At 45.1% G+C, this 26,060-nt stretch overlaps 1 protein-coding gene across 1 annotated transcript in view; it reads right to left on the bottom strand.

The window, feature by feature from the left end:
• Positions 1 to 26,060, bottom strand: part of MCF2L2 (MCF.2 cell line derived transforming sequence-like 2) — a 516,938-nt gene that overhangs the window by 396,649 nt on the left and 94,229 nt on the right. The window contains exons 4-5 of the mRNA XM_069727236.1: positions 7,547 to 7,637; positions 1,561 to 1,674 (exon numbers count right to left, since the gene is read on the bottom strand). Of these exons, the coding sequence (XP_069583337.1) occupies positions 1,561 to 1,674; positions 7,547 to 7,637 (205 nt within the window). The remainder of the gene's footprint in view (positions 1 to 1,560; positions 1,675 to 7,546; positions 7,638 to 26,060) is intronic.

Here is a 26,060-nt window from a genome sequence, read left to right as displayed (position 1 = left end):
TGCCCCGATGCGCGGTTAGCGTGGGCTTCTTCCGGGGGCTGTTGATGATATGAGGATGGTAGTCATGCAGTCCATTTCATTCCAGGCCTGGGTTTTCCATGTGGCTGAAGACCATAGATCCCAGTTAAAATCCCTGCAGTAAAGGGTTTGGGTGTGTCAGGGTCAGAGTCAGTATCAGTCTGGTGTAAGCTAGAGGGCAGAGCACTCGGCTGTGCAGAGCTCCTGTGTGAGGCAACACAGGCAAGCGGAGCCAAGCAGACAGGGGAGCTGAGACGCCTGGCACCCACAGCGTGCATAGCGGTGCAGTTGCCCACGATAACTGGTCAGAAGAGGACTGGCGTGTTTAGTGACTCCAAACTGAAGGATATTGTGTACTGTGGAAAGCTGTGAGTAAAGAGACATTAAGATGGTGGTGCAGTCACCCACGGCAACCGGTCAGAGGTGGACTGGAGTGTTTAGTGACCGTAATCCGGAGGATATGGTTCTGGCAGCAATCCGGAGGATACCGGTACTATGTAGTGCTGTGAATTGGACTTTAAGGATACATACTTGTGTGAATTGGACATTCATGGTGTGAAGTAAGGCTACGTTCACATTAGCGTTATGCTAGTTTGCGTCGGGTTTGCGTCGGGCGACGCAGCGGCGACGCATGCGTCATGCGCCCCTATATTTAACATGGGGGACGCATGCGTTTTTGTTTGTTGCGTTGTGCGACGCATGCGTATTTTTTGCCGCAAGCGTCGGACCAAGAAAACGCAACAAGTTGCATTTTTCTTGCGTCCAAATTTCGGCAAAAAACGACGCATGCGTCGCAAAACGCAGCGTTTTTGCATGCGTTTTGGTGCGTTTTTATTTGCGTTGTGCATTGCGTCACCGACGCAGCGGCGCACAACGCAAATGTGAACGTAGCCTAAATGCATTGAAGAGACTTTTGTTTGGAACTTTGCTGGGTCACTGCCTCATCACTGCATAAGTGTGCTACCGCTGCACTACATGGGCCAAAGCACTAATACAGTTAATTTTAAAGATCATTGGGTGTCCCAGAGATCAGACCTCCACAAATCCAAAAGTAATGATTTGCAGTTCATTAGATAGATAGGAAGATCCATTTCATGTACAAAGCCTAAATAAATTAAGCAAACTTAAAGTTAATATATGCTATGTTTAAAGGGGGCTTCCACTACACAATACCGGGGAGAGAATGCCATGTATCTACCCTTAGATATATTCGTGAACTGGATAAAATAGACAAAATGTTTTGCCTATATTGGCCATTTGCACTGAAGTTTTATAGATCTGCGTTGGTCCATCTGATTTTTCGTGACTTTTTTCAATAAACACCAACAAATGTCACTTGATGTTTCTGCATGTTTCTATGTACCTGAAGAGATGTGAATTGGGTTTGAATTGTATAACAACATCAGGATCAGAACCAATGACTTCTCACATGGGTTGCAGAAACTGTTGTTGTAATGAGTAGAATCAAGGATCAGTGACACAAAGTGATACACATGAGCACATGCCGCCGAACACAAGATGAAAATATATGCTTACCGGTACCTTCATTTTAAAGTCATCTCGGTAGAGTTTAATTCCAATGTCTGCAATAGTCCTTTGTATAAACCGAGATGGGCGCAAAATAAAAACCAACTGCAGATTCCCTGGGAAAGCTCCCTAAGAAGAATCAGAAGATATATGAATATTATTAAAACGCTGTGTCCTTTTCCCCTTTCTTCACATTTCATTACAAGCCATTGAAATAATCTAATCATTACATAGCACACAGTACTGAATAATTATTACACTGGTTAGTTACATTTACCAATGAGAAATGTACGGTACGTATTATTGACTTTTATCATATTGCAATCCAACAGTAGAAGAAACTAAATCATGAAGATAAAAGATTTATTGAAATCAGTGTGGCATAATGTACGGTAGCCAGACATCTCTAGTCTTCATTACAAATACAGCTCGGCGTTACATTGATTTGGTGGTGGATCCAGTAGTATGGCCATTTCACCAAAGGGTCCCAGGAGCCTTTTTTTTCAATACGACCACACCAGGCCACATATTGCTTGTGCTACTGTGAGCAACCTGCGTGGCCTTAATGTTCTACCATCGTCTTTGGACTTCTTTCCCATCAAGCACATCTGAGATATCATTGGTAGGCAATTTTTGTATATAATTAAACCATATATAACAACGGAGTTCAAGTCCAAATTAGTGTATAAAAATATCGCCCCCTGACGAAGCCAACGCGAAACGCGCGTTGGGGCTGTGCTGTGTGACCAAACGCTGCCTGCTACATGGGTAAGGAAAAGTGCCAGGAGGAATAAGTTACATTTGACATTAGATATATGATAATATTTGGTCCTGGGGTTCTTTTTCCTGTCCCATTATATTGGACAGTAGCACTAAGCACTTTATTTTGATTATGGCAGTGAGTGGCTGATCACACAGGTCTGGTACCGTTGTTGCTTTCCCTTGCTGAGCATGTTATGTCAGATATATAGTATTTTATTATGATTGTTATTAATGTGGAAGATTAATAAAATTGATATTTTTATACACTAATTTGGACTTGAACTCCGTTGTTATACAGTGGGGCAAAAAAGTATTTAGTCAGTCAGCAATAGTGCAAGTTCCACCACTTAAAAAGATGAGAGGCGTCTGTAATTTACATCATAGGTAGACCTCAACTATGGGAGACAAACTGAGAAAAAAAAATCCAGAAAATCACATTGTCTGTTTTTTTATCATTTTTTTTTGCATGTTATGGTGGAAAATAAGTATTTGGTCAGAAACAAACAATCAAGATTTCTGGCTCTCACAGACCTGTAACTTCTTCTTTAAGAGTCTCCTCTTTCCTCCACTCATTACCTGTAGTAATGGCACCTGTTTAAACTTGGTATCAGTATAAAAAGACACCTGTGCACACCCTCAAACAGTCTGACTCCAAACTCCACTATGGTGAAGACCAAAGAGCTGTCAAAGGACACCAGAAACAAAATTGTAGCCCTGCACCAGGCTGGGAAGACTGAATCTGCAATAGCCAACCAGCTTGGAGTGAAGAAATCAACAGTGGGAACAATAATTAGAAAATGGAAGACATACAAGACCACTGATAATCTCCCTCGATCTGTGGCTCCACGCAAAATCCCAACCCCGTGGGGTCAGAATGATCACAAGAACGGTGAGCAAAAATCCCAGAACCACGCGGGGGGACCTAGTGAATGAACTGCAGAGAGCTGGGACCAATGTAACAAGGCCTACCATAAGTAACACACTACGCCACCATGGACTCAGATCCTGCAGTGCCAGACGTGTCCCACTGCTTAAGCCAGTACATGTCCGGGCCCGTCTGAAGTTTGCTAGAGAGCATTTGGATGATCCAGAGGAGTTTTGGGAGAATGTCCTATGGTCTGATGAAACCAAACTGGAACTGTTTGGTAGAAACACAACTTGTCGTGTTTGGAGGAAAAATAATACTGAGTTGCATCCATCAAACACCATACCTACTGTAAAGCATGGTGGTGGAAACATCATGCTTTGGGGCTGTTTCTCTGCAAAGGGGCCAGGACGACTGATCCGGGTACATGAAAGAATGAATGGGGCCATGTATCGTGAGATTTTGAGTGCAAACCTCCTTCCATCAGCAAGGGCATTGAAGATGAAACGTGGCTGGGTCTTTCAACATGACAATGATCCAAAGCACACCGCCAGGGCAACGAAGGAGTGGCTTCGTAAGAAGCATTTCAAGGTCCTGGAGTGGCCTAGCCAGTCTCCAGATCTCAACCCTATAGAAAACCTTTGGAGGGAGTTGAAAGTCCATGTTGCCAAGCGAACAGCCAAAAACATCACTGCTCTAGAGGAGATCTGCATGGAGGAATGGGCCAACATACCAACAACAGTGTGTGGCAACCTTGTGAAGACTTACAGAAAACGTTTGACCTCTGTCATTGCCAACAAAGGATATATTACAAAGTATTGAGATGAAATTTTGTTTCTGACCAAATACTTATTTTCCACCATAATATGCAAATAAAATGTTAAAAAAACAGACAATGTGATTTTCTGGATTTTTTTTTCTCAGTTTGTCTCCCATAGTTGAGGTCTACCTATGATGTAAATTACAGACGCCTCTCATCTTTTTAAGTGGTGGAACTTGCACTATTGCTGACTGACTAAATACTTTTTTGCCCCACTGTATATGGTTTAATGCTCTAAGTATGGAGTGTCCTTTTGTGATTTTGTGGCCCAGTGTTTATGGTTCATCTATGATAAGATGAACAAACATAGGAGCAGGATTGTATCCATTATGGGATTTAGTTATGAAATTTTTGTATATAAGTAAAGTCTTTTTTCTGCCCACTCTTCCATAAAGGCCACCTCTATGGTGTGTACGGCTTATTGTGGTCATATGGACAGACACTCCGATCTCTGCTTGGGAACGCTGCAGCTTCTTCAGGGTTACTTTTGGTCTCTCTGATTAATGCCCTCCTTGCTTGGACTGTGATTTTCATAATTCCATTACTTTTCTTTTAACTGCAATTCCAATGTTGAGAAGAGTATTGTCCTATTTTATCCAGTTATGGTCAAGTTCTTGTTTATTTAGCTGGTTTGTGGGTCAGTTTCTGAGAAACTACCTAGCATAACTGCAGCATTCTAATCTTGGTTTGTCCTTCCATCAGAGGTATACTGTATGTTGAAAGAATTTCATGACTTAAACTTCCGACAGACTTCCAGGCATACACCACCCAGGGCCACTACAACAAAAGCCACCTTTAAACACTTTGGGCCCAGTTCATCAAGCTGTTTTCACCAAAATCCTAGTGCAAAACACATTGAAATGTAGGAAAGTGTTTGAGAAAAAACACTGTGACTTTTGACGTTTCTACACCACTCCAGATTGGCTCCAACGTTTAGAAAAGTGGGCTGAGGAGGGCGGGAAGGAGCATAACCAAGAGCATCCATTTAATTAAAAAATAATTACCAATACTAAGGTGTTGTAAATTACACTGGAAATGTATTCCAGTCCCTGGCTGACGTAAAACTTTTGGTGGGGGTGCATGACAGTTGAAAGATGCTCCAAATTAATTTGTAAACAATGATGTTGTTAAGGCATATAGACAGGGTTTATTGCAGTCCTTCTATAGGTATACTGCTGCTACAACCTAAAAGCAAAAGTCATTTTCAGGGCTACATATTTTCTTTTCCCTATTAATACTGGAAAGATTGCAAGCAAATACTATGTACTTAATTTAAAATGAGCAAGGCATGCGGTAAGGGACGGGGAAGTGAACGTGCTGCTGATGGTGCATGCAGAGGCCGAGGCCGTGGGCCACAATCAAGAGGACTAGAGTGCTGAAGTGGAAGACAAGGCGGGAGAGTCACTTGACCCAATCTGGGAAGGTACTGTTCAGAGCAAGGACAGCAGTGTAGAGGGTGAGGAATCTGCAGCACTGCAACTGGTAGGAAGAGGTAGTGGGGAGGCAAGAGGGACAAGAAAGGCAACTGTTCTCCAGAGCACTCACATGCGGCAAGTTCCTAGGCCAAGGGTTAGGAGTTCACCAGTCTGGTGCATGTTTAAAGAATGTGTGGAAGATAAAAGAACGGTAATTTTCAATCTGTGCAGCGCCAAGATCAACAGGGGCCTGACCACTACCAGCCTGACCACCACCAAGGTCTAATTTTTGGCAATTCTTGCACTTAGTGTATAGGTTTTAGCCGTCTAGGAGTCCTACTTGCAGTCCCTCTTTCTACATTTTTGCAGCCCTTGCACTTAGTGCATAGGCTTTATGAGTCTAGGAGACTGTTAGCACCACGTTGGATCCCTGCTCTGACAGGCAGGGTCTCCAGCGTGTCACTTCCCTCACTAGCGCTGCAGTCGGTTCATTCCTTCCCCATGCTCTACATGCGTCCAGCAGAGCTTCGAGCCGGGCTCCCAGCCATGTCCTTAAGCCTCTTGTCTTCTTAAAGGGCCAGCGCGTGCACTTGCTATTTCCTCCCCAGCCATTGGCTGTGGGGCATTATGTATATAATACTTCCTACTCACTGGGGAGGTGCCTGAGCAACCTTCCTGTTGTGCAGTATGAGTTGTGTAAGGTTGTGTACCAGTTGCTGCTGCACTCTGCCTGCTGCACTCTGCCTGCTGCACTCTGGTGCACTCTGGTGCAGTTCCTGCCTGCTGCACTCTGGTGCAGATCCTGCCTACTGCACTCTGGTGCAGATCCTGCCTGCTGCACCCTGGTCCAGATCCTGCCTGCTGCACTTTGGTGCAGATCCTGCCTGCTGCACTCTGATACGAACTCTGCCTGCTGCACTCTGATTCAAGCTCTGCCTGCTGCACCCTGGTCCAGATCCTGCCTGCTGCACTTTGGTGCAGATCCTGCCTGCTGCACTCTGATACGAACTCTGCCTGCTGCACTCTGATTCAAGCTCTGCCTGCTGCACTCTGATACCAAATCTGCCTGCTGCACTCTGATTCATCATCTAACTGCTGCACTCTGATACCAACTCTGCCTGCTGCACCATTCTGTCTGTCCTACTGGGTCCAGCTGCTGCGTGTCCGTTGGTCTGTCCTGGAGTGGCACCTGGTGTTCATCGGGAGCCTAACCTCACCATCAGAGGCTCTAGTGAAGAGTTCGGTGCTCACTTAGTCAAGCCCCTCCAGGCTCTCCGTGGTCCGTGACACAGTGGTCACACAAACCACATCCGTGACAGAGATCCACTATCTAAAAGTTTCAACAGAATGTTTATGAGGCCCTCCTTCATGTGTACTGCAGGATGTATTGGTGTCACTCTTCCTTCTGATTTTTGTCAGCTCCTGCATTGTCCGCATAGGTTTTATAAGTTTCAGAATCCTTCCTTCATAAATTAAACAGGATGTGTCATGACCATGTCATACACACCACATGCCCAGATAAGGTAGTAAAATCTTACAATTTCATCTACCGGTGGGTGTAGTTTTATTTCACTGTCATCTACTGTAGTCATAGGCGACAGTGAGAGGTGGCCTGGCTATTAAGAGGTGGAGGAACCTTTTTGTTTTCATTTTGCCTTATATATACAAGTCATTTCCTAACATTTGTTCCTTTAAAATCCATTTTATATTCGGTTTTGTATGTTTTATTGACAGTCCGTAAAAGTAGAGCAATACTCTTGACAACAATGTTCCCAGAAGCAACCTGGAAGTCAGAGATGCATCCAGGCGTCTTCCACATGCTGTTCCCATTCCAACTGAGCGCTGTTTCCATGAATTTCAGCAGCAATTTTCCTGCCTCCTTAGCTCTCCTCCCAGGATCTTTCGGAAAAATGCTTGCGTTTCCCATTAACCTGCATTATTCTTGGTACTCAAGTCAAGCCCATCCGAGCGTCCAACAGCTCGATTCGAGAACTCCAGCATTTCAGTTCTCGATCATCACTAGTAGAGATATCCAGGAAGAGAAAAGATTTAGGTTGAAGACTAGTTTTCTATGAGAAAATGTCTATGAGACATGATTGGAGACAATTTCAAAGAATAACAGACAAATTGTGGACATACCGCTATACGTGTAAGCGAAGCTTTCACTGAGCTCCACTTATCCTTCCGTCTGTCTATAATGATGATAAACCCAATGCTGGCAGCCTCGAGACTGTAAAACAAGAAAGAGAGGGTTATACAGTAACATAGTAACATAGTAACATAGTTAGTAAGGCCGAAAAAAGACATTTGTCCATCCAGTTCAGCCTATATTCCATCATAATAAATCCCCAGATCTACGTCCTTCTACAGAACCTAATTGTATGATACAATATTGTTCTGCTCCAGGAAGACATCCAGGCCTCTCTTGAACCCCTCGACTGAGTTCGCCATCACCACCTCCTCAGGCAAGCAATTCCAGATTCTCACTGCCCTAACAGTAAAGAATCCTCTTCTATGTTGGTGGAAAAACCTTCTCTCCTCCAGACGCAAAGAATGCCCCCTTGTGCCCGTCACCTTCCTTGGTATAAACAGATCCTCAGCGAGATATTTGTATTGTCCCCTTATATACTTATACATGGTTATTAGATCGCCCCTCAGTCGTCTTTTTTCTAGACTAAATAATCCTAATTTCGCTAATCTATCTGGGTATTGTAGTTCTCCCATCCCCTTTATTAATTTTGTTGCCCTCCTTTGTACTCTCTCTAGTTCCATTATATCCTTCCTGAGCACCGGTGCCCAAAACTGGACACAGTACTCCATGTGCGGTCTAACTAGGGATTTGTACAGAGGCAGTATAATGCTCTCATCATGTGTATCCAGACCTCTTTTAATGCACCCCATGATCCTGTTTGCCTTGGCAGCTGCTGCCTGGCACTGGCTGCTCCAGGTAAGTTTATCATTAACTAGGATCCCCAAGTCCTTCTCCCTGTCAGATTTACCCAGTGGCTTGCGAAAGTATTCACCCCCTTGGCTTTTTACCTATTTTGTTACATTACAACCTGTGTTTAAATATTATTGTAATCCGATTTGTGTGTGATCTATCAGCACTAAGTAGTCTAAGTTGATGATGTAAAGTGAGAAAAATATAGGCATAAATTACATTTATGGGATAAAATAACTACAAATTGGCATGTGCATATGTATTCACATCTTTTGCAATGGAGACCCAAAAAATTTCTGTTGCATTGCAAGCAATTACCTTCACAAGTCACATGGTCCTTCAGTATATATACTCTTTTTCTGAAAGGCCACAGAGGCTGCAACACCATTAAGCAAGAGGCACCACTAACCAAACAACACCATGAAGACCAAGGAGATCGCCAAACAAGTCAGGGACAAAGTTTTTGAGAAGTACAAGTCAGGGTTGGGTGATAAAAAAATATTCCAGTCTCAAAGCTCTCAGGCCCTATAAGGGGACCATTAATGAGAGAGGCAGAACATAGACCAGAGGTAACCCTGAAGGAGCTGCAGAGTTCCCAATATGAGACTGGAGTGTCCATATGACCACCATAAGCCGTACAATCCATAGAGGTGGCCTTTATGGAAGAGTATTTACTTACACACAAAAATTGCTGAGCAATGATATCTCAGAAGTGTTCGATGAGAGACAAGTTCACAGACGATGCAGGCCAAGGTAGAACATTTACAGGGAACCTGTCACCCCCAAAATCGAAGATGAGCTAAGCCCACTGTCATCAGGGGCTTATCTACAGCATTCTGCAATGCTGTAGATAAGCCCCTGATGTATCCTGAAAGATGAGAAAAAGAGATTAGATTATAATCACCTGGGCAGGCAGTCTGATCCGATGGGCATCGTGATCTGGTCCGGGGCCTCCCATCTTCATAGGATGACATCCTCTTCTTGTCTTCACGCTGCGGCGCAGGCGTACTTTGTCTGCCCTGTTGAGGGCAGAGCAAAGTACTGCAGTGCGCAGGTGCCGGGCCTCTTTGACCTTTCCCAGAGCCTGCGCACTGCAGTACTTTGCTCTGCCTTCAACTGGGCAGACAAAGTATGCCTGCGCCGGAGCATGAAGACAAGAAGAGGACGTCATCGTAAGAAGATGGGGGGCGCTGGACCGGACCGCGACGCCCATCGGACCGGACCGCAGCGGGACCGCCCCTAGGTGAGTATAATATAGCCTCTTTTTCTGATCTTTCAGGATACAGAATGCTGTAGATAAGCCCCTGATGCCGGTGGGCTTAGCTCACCTTCGATTTTGGGGGTGACAGGTTCCCTTTAAGCTACACAGGTTGCTAACAGTAGCACAAACAACATGAAGCCTAGTGTTGTTGTGTTGAAAAAATGCTCCTGGGACATTTTGTAGAAAAATGTTTTGAAAATGTTTCAATTTTTTAAATTCTTTTCATAAGATTAACATGTCTATTGATCCTGTGATTCCCATAATTCCACAAGTTTTCCTTCTTGGTTTTTTAATTCAATGTATATATTGGATATAGATTATTTGCTAAGATTTTATAGGTGCTAAAACTGATAATCTAAGGTAGTCAGGAACACAGACGTCATCTGTTGTTATCTGTAGCCTCAAGTCACAGCTCTTTTGTGTTACCGTAATTATTTTGTTACTTTGAATTGAAAGTAACTTGGCTTATTTCCTGAACTTATAAACCTTTTTAAACTTGGACTTATCAAATAAAATAATGTACCGTAATCTGTGTGTAATCACAATACATGTCCGTGGAAAAAACCATGATAAATTTGTGGCACTGCCAAGGATAAACACAGAGACACCAGAACACCATGGGAAAGGGTGTAAACAGAAACAAGTGCAAATATCAGCATTCACATGTCTTGTGTACACAGTTTTATGTCTGCACATATTAACCCCTTCACGACATGCACTGTACATGTACTGCGCATGTTGTCACTCTCCCTTTGATGTGGTCTCCGGGACTGAGCCCACATCTTTCCTGGCACATTTCAGCTTTTTTGAACAGTTGACATGTGCCCCCAATAGCCGCGGGTGGCTGTTAACCTGTTAAATGCCGCTGTCAATCTCTGACAGCGGCATTTAATGTGATGACGCTGGAAGCATGTCATTAATCCCGCCAATCTGCGCCCGTGTCACATGACCGCGGGTCGCCAATGGGTTGAAATGACAACCCGGGGTCTGCAGCAGACCCCTGTGGTTGTCATTGCCAGATTGCTATGAGCACCGCCCTGAGCTCATAGGAAGTGAGCAGTTTTGCTACACACAGGGGATCTGATCATGGCCTATGTGTAGCAGAAGCGATCGGATTATTACAGCTTCCCAAGAAACAATGAAAAGCCTATATTAAGGGTCACCAATCTAACCCAAGAAGAGGTGCGAAACCGGCTAAATAAGATTAAAATAGATAAATTTCCGGGTCCGGATGGCATACACCCACGAGTACTAAGAGAACTAAGTAATGTAATAGATAAACCATTATTTCTTATTTTTAGGGACTCTATAGCCATGGGGTCTGTTCCGCAGGACTGGCGCATAGCAAATGTGGTGCCAATATTCAAAAAGGGCTCTAAAAGTGAACCTGGAAATTATAGGCCAGTAAGTCTAACCTCTATTGTTGGTGAAATATTTGAAGGGTTTCTGAGGGATGTTATTCTGGATTATCTCAATGAGAATAACTGTGTAGCTCCATATCAGCATGGGTTTATGAGAAATCGCTCCTGTCAAACCAATCTAATCAGTTTTTATGAAGAGGTAAGCTATAGGCTGGACCACGGTGAGCCATTGGACGTGGTATATCTCGATTTTTCCAAAGCGTTTGATACCGTTCCGCACAAGAGGTTGGTACACAAAATGAGAATGCTTGGTCTGGGGGAAAATGTGTGTAAATGGGTTAGTAACTGGCTTAGTGATAGAAAGCAGAGGGTGGTTATAAATGGTATAGTCTCTAATTGGGTCGCTGTGACCAGTGGGGTACCGCAGGGGTCGGTATTGGGACCTGTTCTCTTCAACATATTCATTAATGATCTGGTAGAAGGTTTACACAGTAAAATATCGATATTTGCAGATGATACAAAACTATGTAAAGCAGTTAATACAAGAGAAGATAGTATTCTGCTACAGATGGATCTGGATAAGTTGGAAACTTGGGCTGAAAGGTGGCAGATGAGGTTTAACAATAATAAATGTAAGGTTATACACATGGGAAGAAGGAATCAATATCACCATTACACACTGAACGGGAAACCACTGGGTAAATCTGACAGGGAGAAGGACTTGGGGATCCTAGTTAATGATAAACTTACCTGGAGCAGCCAGTGCCAGGCAGCAGCTGCCAAGGCAAACAGGATCATGGGGTGCATTAAAAGAGGTCTGGATACACATGATGAGAGCATTATACTGCCTCTGTACAAATCCCTAGTTAGACCGCACATGGAGTACTGTGTCCAGTTTTGGGCACCGGTGCTCAGGAAGGATATAATGGAACTAGAGAGAGTACAAAGGAGGGCAACAAAATTAATAAAGGGGATGGGAGAACTACAATACCCAGATAGATTAGCGAAATTACGATTATTTAGTCTAGAAAAAAGACGACTGAGGGGCGATCTAATAACCATGTATAAGTATATAAGGGGACAATACAAATATCTCGCCGAGAATCTGTTTATACCAAGGAAAGTGACAGGCACAAGGGGGCATTCTTTGCGTCTGGAGGAGAGAAGGTTTTTCCACCAACATAGAAGAGGATTCTTTACTGTTAGGGCAGTGAGAATCTGGAATTGCTTGACTGAGGAGGTGGTGATGGCGAACTCACTCGAGGGGTTCAAGAGAGGCCTGGATGTCTTCCTGGAGCAGAACAATATTGTATCATACAATTATTAGGTTCTGTAGAAGGACGTAGATCTGGGGATTTATTATGATGGAATATAGGCTGAACTGGATGGACAAATGTCTTTTTTCGGCCTTACTAACTATGTTACTATGTTACTAGTCTCCCATGGAGACTATTGAACCAAGTAAAAAGTAAGAAAAATAGGGATTTTTGTGTTACTCACCGTAAAACCCTTTTCTCCGAGACGCTCATTGGGGGACACAGGACAGTGGATGTATGCTTCTGCCGCCAGGAGGCTGACACTAAGTAAACATAAAAAAAGTTTAGCTCCTCCTCCGTCGTATACACCGTGACACTGGCTACCAGAGAATCCAGTTTGGTGCAAAAGCAGTAGGAGAACAAAAACGAAAAACAATATATCAGCATAAATACAGAAAAAAACATGTCTAGAAAAGACCTACTGACTGATAAATCTGGATACAACAAAAAACAGCCAATAGGCTATCAGGGAGGGAGCTGTGTCCCCCAATGAGCGTCTCGGAGAAAAGGATTTTACAGTAACACAAAAATCCCTATTTCTCCTTCGCCTCATTGGGGGACACAGAACAGTGGGATGTCCTAAAGCAGTCCCTGGGTGGGGAATTCACTCACCGGTTATAACTATTCAAGCAGCTGTCGTTATAGGTGCGTTACCGCTGCCTGAAGAATTCTTCTACCCAGACTTGCATCTGCAGAAATCTGGGAGTGGACATTGTAATGCTTGGCAAAAGTATGCAGACTGGACTAAGTTGCAGCTCTGCAAACTTGTTCTGCTGAGGCCTGGTGCGGAATTGCCCAGGAAGCCCCCACTGCTCTAGTGGAGTGAGCTTTGATTCCAGCCAGAACCGTCACGCCACTGGCGCGGTAGGCCTCCTGAATAGCTGAACGTATCCACCTGGCTAAGGTAGATTTCGAGGCCGCGAATCCCTTCCTGCGACCCTCCGGGAGGACAAAGAGAGCATTCGTCTGTCGAAAAAGAGCTGTACGGGAAATGTACCTCCTCAGAGCTCGCACTAAGTCCAACGTATGGAGAGCTTTTTCCACACGGTACGTCTGTGCTGGGCAAAAAGAAGGAAGAACTATATCCTCGTTAATGTGAAACGAGGAAACAACCTTCGGCAAAAAGGATGGAGCTGGTCTGAGCACCACTTTATCCTGATGGAACCGTAAAAAAAAAGAGCACGACTGGAAAGGGCTGCCAATTCTGATACCCTCCTTATGGAAGTTATGGCCACTAAGAACACGACCTTCCAGGAAAGGAGAGTTAAGGAAATATCCTGAAGAGGTTCGAAAGGAACTTCCTGTAAAGCCCTTAAAACCAAATTAAGATCCCAAGCTTCCAAAGGAGTTTTAAAAGGAGGGACCTTATGAGCGACTCCCTGAAAAAAGTTCTTACCTGTAGGTTGGTAGTAATTCTGCTGGAAAAGGACCGACAAGGCTGAAACCTGCCTTTTTAGACTACTTGGAGCCAGCCCTGAATCCAGACCTGCCTGGAGAAAGGCAAGAATATTTGGAATGGAAAAAACGCAGAGGAGGCAACCCGCGCTCTCTGCACCAAGAAAGAAAAATTTTCCAAGTATGATAATAAATCCGAGCCGAAACAGTTTTTCGGGCACTGATCATAGTATCAGCCACCTCTTGGGAGAACCTGGCCTGAGTTAACACCCAACGGCCAGGCCATCAAACACAATGCCCCTGAGTTCTGGTGGTAAATCGGCCCTTGCGATAGAAGGTGTGGACGGTCGGGGAGCCGCCACAGTTCCGGCGAGAAGTTGTACCAGGTCCGCGTACCACGACCACCGCGGCCAATCCGGGGCGACCAGAATAGCTGGCACTCTCTCTGACTTGATTTTCTTGATTACTTTCGGGAGCAGTGCCAGAGGGGGAAACAGATAAGGGAGATGAAACTGGTTCCAGGTCAGAACTAGCGCATCCACGGCGACCACCTGTGGATCTCGGTACCGGGCGACAAACCTGGGAACCTTGGCATTCCTCCCGGAGGCCATTAGATCCACGTCGGGAGTCCCCCATTGATGACATATCTGCTGAAATACCTCGGGATGGAGAGCCCATTCCCTGGAAGCAAGGCCCTGCCGACTGAGGAAGTCCGCTACCCAGTTCTCCTCACCCGGAATGTGGACTGCCGAAATCACCGAGTGATTCCTCTCGGCCCAGTACAAAATTTGTTTTACCTCCTGCATAGCCGCCCTGCTGCGGGTGCCCCCCTGGTGATTTATGTATGCCATGGCTGTGGCATTGTCCGATTGAATCCGGACAGGGCGACCCGCCAAAAGATGATGGAAATACTGCAAGGCTAGGCGAACTGCCCGAATCTCCAAGAGATTGATGGGAAGACCTGACTCCCGAGGGGACCAGCACCCCTGAGTAGTGTGGTGAAAGAACACTGCTCCCCAACCTAGGAGACTGGCATCCGTTGTGACCACTAGCCAATTGGTTGGAGGAAAAGGTTTCCCCTTTAGTAAGGACGGGCTGTTTAACCACCATGAAAGAGCCTGCCTGACCTGGAGAGACAACCGGAACCTGTGGTTGAGGGAGAATGGCTTTTTGTCCCATGCTGCTAAAAGCCATGCTGGAGGGGCCGAAGATGAAACTGTGCAAATGGTACTGCTTCTATTGTTGTAACCATCCTTCCCAATACCCTCATGCAGGACCGGATTGTATGAAAGTACGGCTACCGAAGGTTCCTCACCTCTCGCCGAAGGGCTAGAACCTTGTCCTGGGGCAGGATCGAGAGGGCTTGAGAGGTGTCGAAAATCATCCCCAGAAATGAGATTCTCTGGGATGGTACCAGGGAAGACTTCTTTTAGATTCACCAGCCAGCCTAAACGAGAAAGAGTGTCTAGAGAAATGCTGACACTCTCCTCGCAGGCCTGAAAGGTCGGCCCTTTGATGAGAAGATTGTCTAGATATGGCGAGACTACTATGCCTCGCGAGTGCCGAATGGACACCAGACATGACCTTTGTGAACACCCTGGGGGCGAAGGCCAGCCCGAAGGGTAAAGCCGTGAACTGGAAGTGTAAGTTGTTTATGGCAAACCGGAGAAATCTTTGATGGGCAGCAAAAATGGGAACATGCAGGTAGGCGTCCTGAATGTCTATCGAAGCCAAGAACTCCCCCTTTTCCATAGACGCAATAACTGACCGGAGAGATTCCATCCGAAAATGACGGATTTTGACAAACCTGTTTAAGTTTTTCAGGTCTAGAATGGGCCTTACTGATCTGTCCTTTTTGGGTACTACAAACAGGTTGGAGAAGAACCCCTGAAATCTCTCCTCCCTTGGAACAGGAGTGATGACCCCACGAAGATGAAGGGACTCTATAGAGTTGAACAGGGCTTGCCGACGGGACTCAGATCTGGGAAGGCGGGATGGGAAGAACTGGTGCGGAGGTTGGCAAACCAGCTCTATCTTGTACCCTAAGGACACGAGCTCTCTCACCCACATGTCATGAATTGAATGAAGCCAGGCCTGGTGAAACAAAAGCAGGCGCCCGCCTACTCTGTCGGCGGCAACCAGAGGATGCCTCCAGTCTGAAAACCTTTGGGACCTGGACCCCCTGGATCTTGGTGGCTGGGAACGTATTCTTCCCCCCGGGTTGGCTCTATAGGGAATTCGATTGTCTCAGTCCAGATTGGGTTGAACCTGCGCGGTGGGACCTGACGCTGGGGTCCATCTGGTATTGCAAAAAGGTTTGAAACGGGCCTGAAATTGACAACGAAATGGCTGTCTAGACCTCTGCTGTGGAAGAAAGTTACTTTTCCCTCCTGTGGTATCAGCAATAAGCTGATCCAGCTTCTCCCCGAACAAGCTACCCCCCCGATACGGGAGGATTGTAAGATTTTTTAGAGGTAGAGTCTGCCCGCCATGTTTTTAACCAGAGAGCCCTTCTTATGGCAATTGCATTTGCTGCTGCAGAGGCAGCACAATCTGCTGCATCTAAGGATGCATTAATCAGATAGCTCCCAGCAAGGGTTATTTGACTTGATATTTCTGTCAATTACGCTGGCAAGTCTCTCTCTTGGAGAGCCCTTGTCAAGGATTCTGACCAAGACATCATGGCCTTAATGACCCAAGTTGCCGCAAAAGAGGGAAAAAGGGCTGAACTCGAAGATTCAAAAACTGAACGAGCGAAACTTTCTATAAGACGATCCGTGGGATCCTTAATAGAAGAGCCGTTGGGAAGGGATAAGAGAGTGTTAGAGGCTAAGCGGGACACCGGCGGATCTACAGAAGGAGATTCCGCCCATTTACTACGTAGCTCAGGAGAAAAAGGGTACCTTGCCTTCAAGGCTTTCTGCCCTGAAAAATGTTTGTCCAGGTGCTCCCGATTTCGCTGAACCAGGTCCTCGAACTCGGGGTGAGAGGAAAAAACCTTATGGGATAGTCTGGCCCGCTTAAAAGAAACCTTGTGATCCGAGGGTAAAACGGGTTCATCATCTATTCCCAGTGTCTGATTGACAGCCTCAATCAGGCTATCTACTGACTCCTGAAACCCAGGAGTCTCTAAATTAAGGGACGCCTCTGACTCATAGTCTGACCCGAGTTCTCCACTTTCTGCCGGGGAAGGCGAGCGAGAGATGGAACTCCAGGATGCTGATGCACCTGATGGCCCAGGAGACGCTGTGAGATTTCGCTTCTACCGCGTCTGCCTAGTGCTAGCGTGGCCCCTGCAGGCCGGAGGCCCTTGAGAATCTGAAGCTTGCTCCAAGATAGATGAATTGCTGACCCTGACTCCAGCTGGGGTCTGAAGGGACTCGATTGCCTTAGTTAGGGAAGCCATGGATTGCGATAATGACGTGACCCATTCTGGTGGAACCACCCCAGTGTCTGCCTGAGGGGGGATTGATGGGGAGCTAGCAGGGGGGGCTCCTGAGCGCATTCGGAGTCACGGGCCTCACAGTGATTGCTCTGGGCATGCAGGAAGGCAGAACGACAGGCTACACAAACAGTATATAGGACCGTGTGAGTTTTGGTCCTTCTAGACATAGTGATCCGTAAAAAATGCTCTACCCAGGCCCTTAGACTGGGAAAAAATAATGCTTCTGCTGTCAGTCTGGAGGGAGAAGCACTTACCCCAGTCCTGTGTCCCCCGCATACAGTGACCGAGCACCAAAGGGTTCTTAGCTGCCTTAGCTGCCTTCAGGGGGCGGAACCGCTTGGGTTTCCTTGCCTCTCAGCCGCCCTGAGTCATGCAGCGCTGATGCGGCCTGAAGCAGGCCGAAGCCGGGGCCTCGATTTTCCCCAGCGAGGATGAGGGGGAGGACCGGAAGAAGACACGCCAGAGGGGGCAGAGCCTCGCAGTGCAGCTGAGCAGGACGGAAGGTGACCCGAATGACACGGAAGTCTTAGCAGAACGCCAGGCCGGAGCTTGGACTCTCTGGAATGACCGCGCGCCGGCCGTCCTCCGCTGCAACGCTGACAAGCGCTGGAGGAACCGCAGCACACACCGAGGTTTAGGAAAAACTGTGGCCGCTTATTACCCCGGCGCCAGACCGGCGCGGGGATGCCTGTCTTAAAGATAAATGCTGTCAGGAGCCCCCCATTTTTTATTCTACCTGCTTTAGCTAACTGAGCCCTTCTCCGGCGGGGGGAGAGGATGATGCAGGACGGTGCAGGAACCCAAAAACTCCATTACCACCGTGGGATAAGGAGAGGGACCGTTCACCACCCCTCTACCACCGCAACCCAAAGCATAGGTGTAGCAAAACAGGGGGGACACACAGACATCTGAGGGCACCTGTACAGCCTATGGTCTGAATACCTCAGGGTGGTCAGGGCCAAGTTCGGCGTGTAATCCCACATCGCGGGAAAGGATTCATGGAGGTACTCGCACGTGCTCACCCGTTGCTGGTTTGGGGAGATTGGACCCTCAAAAGGGTCCGTCGCCCCTCTCAATCCATTGTAGATATGAAACAAGGGTCCGAAGGATCCGGGACCCAGAGGTGTGCCTCCTTCAGACACTAAGCATGAACTGGATTCTCTGGTAGCCAGTGTCAGGGTGTATACGACAGAGGAGGAGCTAAACTTTTTTTTTATGTTTACTTAGTGTCAGTCTCCTGGCGGCAGAAGCATACACCCACTGTCCTGTGTCCCCCAATAAGGCGAAGGAGAAAAAATGTTTTTAAAAATATTTAAAAAATGAAAAATATATAACAGTTCAAATAACCCCTTTCCCCCATTCATAATAAAACTATTTTTAAAAAATAAAAATACACATATTTGGTATCGCTGTGTTTAGAATTGCCCGATCTATCAAGATCCGATAAGTGAACTGCATAGTGAACAAAAAAAGTCAAACCGGCAGAATTACATTTTTCTTGGTCACCGCAACATTGCATGAAAATGCAATAACAGCCGATCAAAAGACCATATCTGCATATCTGCACCAAAATGATATATTTAAAAACGTCAGCTCAGCACACAAAAAATAAGCCCTCACCCAGCCCCAGACACTATGGGTCTCGGAAAATGACGCAATTTTTTTTTTTAACAAATTTTGGATTTTTTTCATCACTTAAATAAAAAAGAACCTAGACGTGTTTGGTATCTACAAACTCTTAATGACCTGGATAATCATAATGGCAGGTCACTTTTAGCATTTCATCAACATGGTAAAAAAGAAAATAAAACTGTTGTGGAATTGCATTTTTTTGCAATTTCATAGCACTTGGAATTTTTTCCTGTTTTCCAGTAAACAATATGGTAAAACTCAATGATGTTGTTCAAAGTTACAACTCGTCCCTCAAAAACAAGCCCTCACATGGCCATATTGACAGAAAAATAGAAAAGTTATGGCTCTGAGAAGCAGGGGAGCAAAAAACAAACACAAAAATGAAAATGGGTAGCGGCATGAAGGGTTAAACATATTTATAAAACATTAATGAGTGCCTATATTTAAATACCCCAATTACAACGTGTTCTCCTGGCACTAAGCACCCATCAAGGGCTGACGTTAGTAGAGACAGCAAACTGGGTAATTGCCCAGGGCTCTCACTCCCCCAGCGTCTACATCAAAAATTACATTAATAGCTCTGCAATATCAATGTAATTTGTGATGTTGAGACTGCATAAGGACCTTTGGTGACATCGCAGTCATGTGACCATGATGATAACACAGGTCCTGTACTGTGCGGGAGGTTTGACAAGGTGAAGAAGAGGAGACTGGTAAGTATTTTACAGTGTTCGCGTATATACTGTATATATATATATATATATATATATTTATTATTATACATTTTTATAGCGCCATTTATTCAGTGGCGCTTTACATGTGAAAAGGGGGCAAATATAGACAAATACGATAAACATGAGCAAAAACAAGGCACTAAAAGGTACAGAAGAAGGGAGGACCCTGCCCGCGAAGGCTCACAGTCTGCAGGGGATGGGTGAGGAATGGGATATATACATATAAACATATATATAAATAGAGTCGAGGCAGCACACCAACTATAGTAATGAAGTGCTCTTTTAATAACCCATGCAGCAACGTTTCAGTCCCAAGTGTGGACATTTACAAAAGTGCATGTGCAGAATATTTAAGGTAACTTGATTAGCAAAGCATTTAACATCAATATATAAAAATTCAGCAGTGTAACAACATGATTCACATAACAATATGTCAGAGCATGATTACATAAAGTGATACAGTGCAAAAAAAAATACCATAAACAGTGTGACGTGATAACAGCGCTTCAAGATATAATTGATCATTAGAACCAGCTGTATACAATTAAGTACAGTACATGGCTCATCCCATCTGTCTAACAGTACATTGCACTGAAAACCAGCATCCCATAGTTTACAATGTGCATGTCAGGAAGGAAAACTTCATAGAAGCTTTTCCAAGATGGAGTTGAAAGAATTCCGGTCGCGATTGCGCAATACCAGAACTAATATGCTTGTAATTGTATGCAGATGGTTGTAATGATCAACTATACCTTGAAGGACTGTTATCACGTCACACTGTATATGGTAACATTTGAACTGGCATTTTCCCACGCTCCAGAGTTCAGCGCAGGTCAGGCTGTGAGGTAGCGCAGCACCAGTGATGTCACCGCTAGTCACTGAAGCTCCACTCCCTGCATCTCCTAATTCACCAGTAGTTTTCAGCCGAGACGGTCGCATTTGGCACCGTCCTGGTTGAAAACTGTATATTCCCCAGCTATGGATTACTGCGTGGGACACAGCAATGGACAGGTATGGGTATATTGTTGGTTTGTTATTGTTATTTTTATCACAGGAGATCGAGGGCGTCACATGGATTAGGAGTAATAATAAAATGGGAAAACTGTGTTGTATTTTATTTAATTAAAAGACTTTACTCTGGCTGTGTCTTTATTTAACATGTACCAACTATAGGATTAGTAATGGACAGGTGTCTTATTGACACCTCTCCATTACTAAGCCGTGGGCTTTATGTCACCTTACAATACAAAGGTGACATCAACTCCACAACTATTACCCCACTTGCCACCGCTACAGGGCAAATGGGATGAGCAAGGCTAGGTGCCAGAATTGGCGCATGTTTTTAGCCGGGGATGGTCCCTTCCTAGGCTGTTAATATCAGCCCCCAGGCGCTGGCTTTCCCTATGCTGGTTCTGAAAATTGCGCACGAGCCCACAACATTTTTTTCCCCAAAAATAATCTTTTATTAATTACTTTATTAATTGCATACATGTTCCCTAATTTGCACACACACACACACACACACACTACTAATTGGATTGGTCACTGACATCTATATATCTACCTATTCTGCATCTATTTACTGTATGTAATCCATCTCTTCTATCCTGTCAGCTCCTGCAGTGATTTTACAGAAACCGGCAGATGAATTACTGGCTTTTCTTCTATCTTTCTGTGCAAAATAAATACATATACATATGTGTGTTACTGACATGTATATGGAGCGCCCCCAGACACAGGGCCGCGGGTTACTCGGTACCGGTCCTCTTTATCTCGGTTCTAGGGTTGTCACGGTGGCTGGACCCGGTCCGTGACCCTGCTAAGGGGCGTCCAATGAAAGGGGTGACGAAAGTCGGCTAAGGTTTCGTGACGCCACCTGTGGTATTCGGTCAGGGTGACCGACGCTGCTTGGAGTCCACTGGGGTGATGTGATGGCAGCTAGATGATATACCTTCCCACAGGCAAAGTATATCCCCAGGGCTTCCCAGTAGTGTAGGTGGTGATGATGTGAGGCACAGTTAATAATGAAGACACAGGGTTGCAGTCTCTTTACCTTCTACTGAAGACTTCGGGATCCTCAATTCAGAGCACTGCTAACTGGGCTGTCTGAGACCGGCCAGTCCGAAGGCACATCCAGAGTTCCCTTTGCAGGTGGAAATCAGTGCCTACCACTAGCGCCTGTGTGTTGTAGTTCTTCCCTGCTGAGCATTCGGGATAGTACTCACAACTTTCGTGTTCGTTCTTTCTCTCTCTCTCTCCGTCCCCCAAGTTTATCTGGATAGGACGCACCCGTTTGACAGGAAGGCTCGGAGCTATTCTGGGACCCTAGAGACGCACCTCTCCATGCTTGCCCCCTATGTCTTCTTAGGTGATGTATGGTAGACAGACAACCTATAATCAACTGTCCTGCCGTTATTTGAAGTAATGCTTGGAGTCAGTTACTTCCTCGGTGTTCCGGCCACCGGCTACGCGCCTCAGTAGGATGTTGCCGTTCTCGGGGCACGACTCCTACTGGCTCTCCTTTGTGCTTTGATCTCGTTTCTCACTTCTCCACAATATCCTTCTCTTCGTGTCCTTTCTTAGGATGCTGCCGCAAGGTAGTGCAGGCATGGCTCCGTCACTTTCTACTCTTTCTGCTAGGTACCTGCCAGGAACCCACCCCTGACAGGTCGTCCCTGGAGCTCTCCCAGGCTGTGTTCTGTTCTAACTTCCTATCCGACCCCCAGTTTTACCAGTGTGAGGAGTGGCCTAATACATAGTGCCTTTTGCTCCCCCTAGTGGCCGGAGTGTGAAGTGTAATGTGTGACTGTGATACCTGGTCAGGTGAACTCCTTTAGTGCAATCAGACATAATATCACTCCCCTTAGTGGCAGAGCAACATTACTGCAATGACCAGGACTCTGGGGCACTGCTTATATACTGTACATATGTATTGTATGTGTATATTTCTATTCTATCTATTCTATTCTAACCTGTCACTCTGTGATTATACTGTACGCGGCAGATCATTTGCCGGCTTTTAATCTATTTATCTACAGTGGGTACGGAAAGTATTCAGACCCCTTTAAATTTTTCACTCTTTGTTTTACTGCAGCCATTTGTTAAATTCAAAAAAGCTCATTTTTTTACCCATTAAAGGGAACCTGTCACCCCCAAAATCGAAGATGAGCTAAGCCCACCGGCATCAGGGGCTTATCTACAGCATTCTGTAATGCTATAGATAAGCCCCCGATGTATCCTGAAAGATGAGAAAAAGAGGTTAGATTATACTTACCCAGGGGCGGTCCCGGTGCAGTCCGGGTCTGATGGGCGTCGCGGTCCGGGGCCTCCCATCTTCTTACGATGACGTCCTCTTCTTGTTTTCACGCTGCAGCTCTGGCGCAGGTGTACTTTGTCTGCCCTGTTGAGGGCAGAGCAAAGAACTGCAGCGCGCAGGTGCCGGGAAAGGTCAGAGAGGCCCGGTGCCTGTGCACTGCAGTACTTTGCTCTGCCCTCAACAGAGCAGAAAAAGCACGCCTGCATCGGAGCCGCAGCGTGAAGACAAGAAGAGGATCTAATCCTACGAAGATGGGAGGCCCTGGACCGGACCGCGACGCCCATCGGATCGGACCGCCTGCCCCTGGGTGAGTATAATCTAACCTCTTTTTCTCATCTTTCAGGATACATTGGGGGCTTATCTACAGCATTACAGAATGACATAATACTTATCCATTTTTTTGTGTGTGTCATGAAAGAATGCAGAGTAAGGATGAGCGGATTGTTTTAAATTTGAATTTGCTTGTTTTAAACTTGATTCATGATGAATACAGTTGCATGAATCTCAATGGAAAGCTTGTAATCGTTCAGAGAATAACGTGGGGGAGAGGAGAAAGAAAGAGGACCCTGCTGACCATATGGGAAATTGTACCTGGCATGTTTTTTTTCTGTTTGCGAACAGCAAATCACATTTCAAAATGTTCAACTTTGCACGAAACCAAGAATTTCAGGAAATACGATTCAAACTCGATCCTCCGCAGATCGATCCGCTTATCTCCAAAGAAGAACAGAATTTGAAACGTTACATTAGCCCACTTGTTTAGAAAAAAAAGACAAAGTTTTATCAAGTAACTATGAATTTGGAGAGGATTTAGCTACATCTACAGGAAAATCAGAGCTCTGACTGCAATAAAGGGATTGTAGAAATTATATAAAAAGTATATATTAAAAATCATAATGTAAACACACTCAAAGAGAAACAAATATCAAATTTATTTAAAGCTGAACTGTTCAAAATGTTTGCAGCTCTGAAGATATCATATCCATTTCACTGCTGTGTGTACACGTGGCTGCTCTCCTAACTACCAGCTGCCTCTTCCATGTATCCGTAAACCGTTTCCAAAGTAATATACAATAAAATAATTATGCAAATAGCCATAAAATGGGTGGTACAAGGAAGGAGTTAATGACAATATACCCATGTATATTGATTGTCCTGTTCACAGTGACTCAATGGATAACGTACAATATGGAAATACACAGGCGAAAGGAGGAACAGCATGAAAATGAAACACGAGAAGATATACTAAACACAAATGAATTATTACAGATTACTGCAACTCTGACAATTCAATATATTGATAGGCCATGAAGACGCGTAGTATACGTACAGCCGACATTTCTCCACCAGAAAAACAGGGTGCTTGTATGAAAAACACTGCAGAAAATACATATTTGACATGTTTTTATATACATTTTTTATGTGCTTTTTATGTGCATTTTTCCAAATTTTTTTAATGACTTGAAAATAGTGGTGAAGAAACAAGCTTGGATAACGTGTGCTAACCAAGTGTCTTTGGCATGCTCGAAAAATATATTCAAGTCCCTGCGGCTGCATGTCCCGCCGCGGTTTGACAACCGCAACACATGCAGGGATTCCCTGTTTGTTAGGCAATCTCTGTATGTTATTATGCGGCTGTTGAACAGCGGCGAGACATGCAGCTGCAGGAGCTCGGACATATTTTTAAAGCATCCTCAGATAGCACCTTATCCGAGCATGTTCGCTCATCACTAGTTAAAAAACGATGCAAAAATGCTAAAAGAATTGACATGCTGCAGATTTGAAACAATGTACCGCAGCTGGAAATGCACAAGGAGAAAAAACGCAAGAAGAAAAAGACACCATGTTCCTGCGATTGTACAATGGTTTGGCTGGTATTGTGATGTGCTGTGCTTTATTCCACTGTAAAAACGTGAGGAAAAAAGCGGTAAAATCGCAATGCGTGAATAAGCCAATACATGAGTATTCTGTCAGAACCAACAATGAATGCTATCAAATGGTGCCCAATATTTTCAGAGGCAGCTGTACACAACTTGCGGTATATTAGAGGGGTCGTATGCTACTCAGACAACCCCTTCTCAGTCACTATATTTCCCCATGTAAATTAATAACAGTTATACACACCGCCGCTGCTGTTAAACGAACGGCAGCACCTGCTCCCTGGGGCTTGCATAACGTTGTTGTCACATGAACCCTGCAGCCAATCAGAAACCACTTCATTGTCACCACTTTCAGACATAACAGGAAGTCAGAGACCAGCGTCAGCTTTCACCTGTTCCGGATATCAATTTTGTTCAAAGGAAGTAAGAGTAATCTGCTGCAGGACTGGCATGACAGCGTCATGCTAGCCTGGGAAAACAGGTGTTGACGTCCCTAGAATGGCACCTTTACCAGAGGTGAGCATAGCTGTTATTATATTACACTGAGGAAATATAGAGATTGAGAAGTGAATATCCGAGTAGTAGACAACCCCTTTAACTTTAAACTTGAATGGCAGATAAAGCGCAGCACTCCAGAGCGGCCAGTAGGCTATGAATACCGCCCTGTACACACTGACGTGCACCGCCATGACCTCACTTATATTTAGCCACTGCAAGAGCAGTTTTCAGCTGATAGGTTGGTGTACTGGACCTCCACCAATCTCATACTGATGACCAATCCTAGGCATAGGCCATTAACATGTCATATATTTGACAGCATATTTTATCTAGAGTTCTATATATGGATGGCGAAAGAAATTATTATTCCATGTTTAACTTTGATTCTTAAACATTTATAAAAGCAAATATTTCTGCATTTTCCAGCAAAGTATAGCAAAGTCTTACAAAATACTTTTTGTATAAAATACTGAAAAACAATTTTAAAGGGAATCTGTCAGCAGTATTTCACTCCTCAAAACTATTACGGTAATATGCGCATTGTAGTGTGGCGGTGTTCACGCCATGCTGTAATGAGGAAGCGACCCAGTAAAGTTCAACGCAAATATCTTTATTGTCAAAAAACTCACAACTTAAAGTCAAAACGGTATCCTGCGGACTGCAGCCAAAAGAGTCCGTTTGCCGTGGACGACTGCACCACCATCACGCTTAATGGGCGCCAGGTGTTATGCTTCCCTATGCTTCCCTCGGCTCAGTGTTGACTTCACACAGGCCGGTTGCTGCAGCGCCACCTGCTCTGCCGCTTGCAAGTAAACACTGACACACCCAACTCTTTGCTGCAGGGTTTTTAAATGGGGATATGTGGCCATGGGCC

Source organism: Ranitomeya imitator, chromosome 5 (genome assembly GCF_032444005.1).
Source record: "Ranitomeya imitator isolate aRanImi1 chromosome 5, aRanImi1.pri, whole genome shotgun sequence".
Taxonomy (NCBI): Eukaryota; Metazoa; Chordata; class Amphibia; order Anura; family Dendrobatidae; genus Ranitomeya; species Ranitomeya imitator.
The sequence above is the reverse complement of the archived record's forward strand: the minus strand, read 5'-3'. Positions and strand labels throughout refer to the sequence as shown.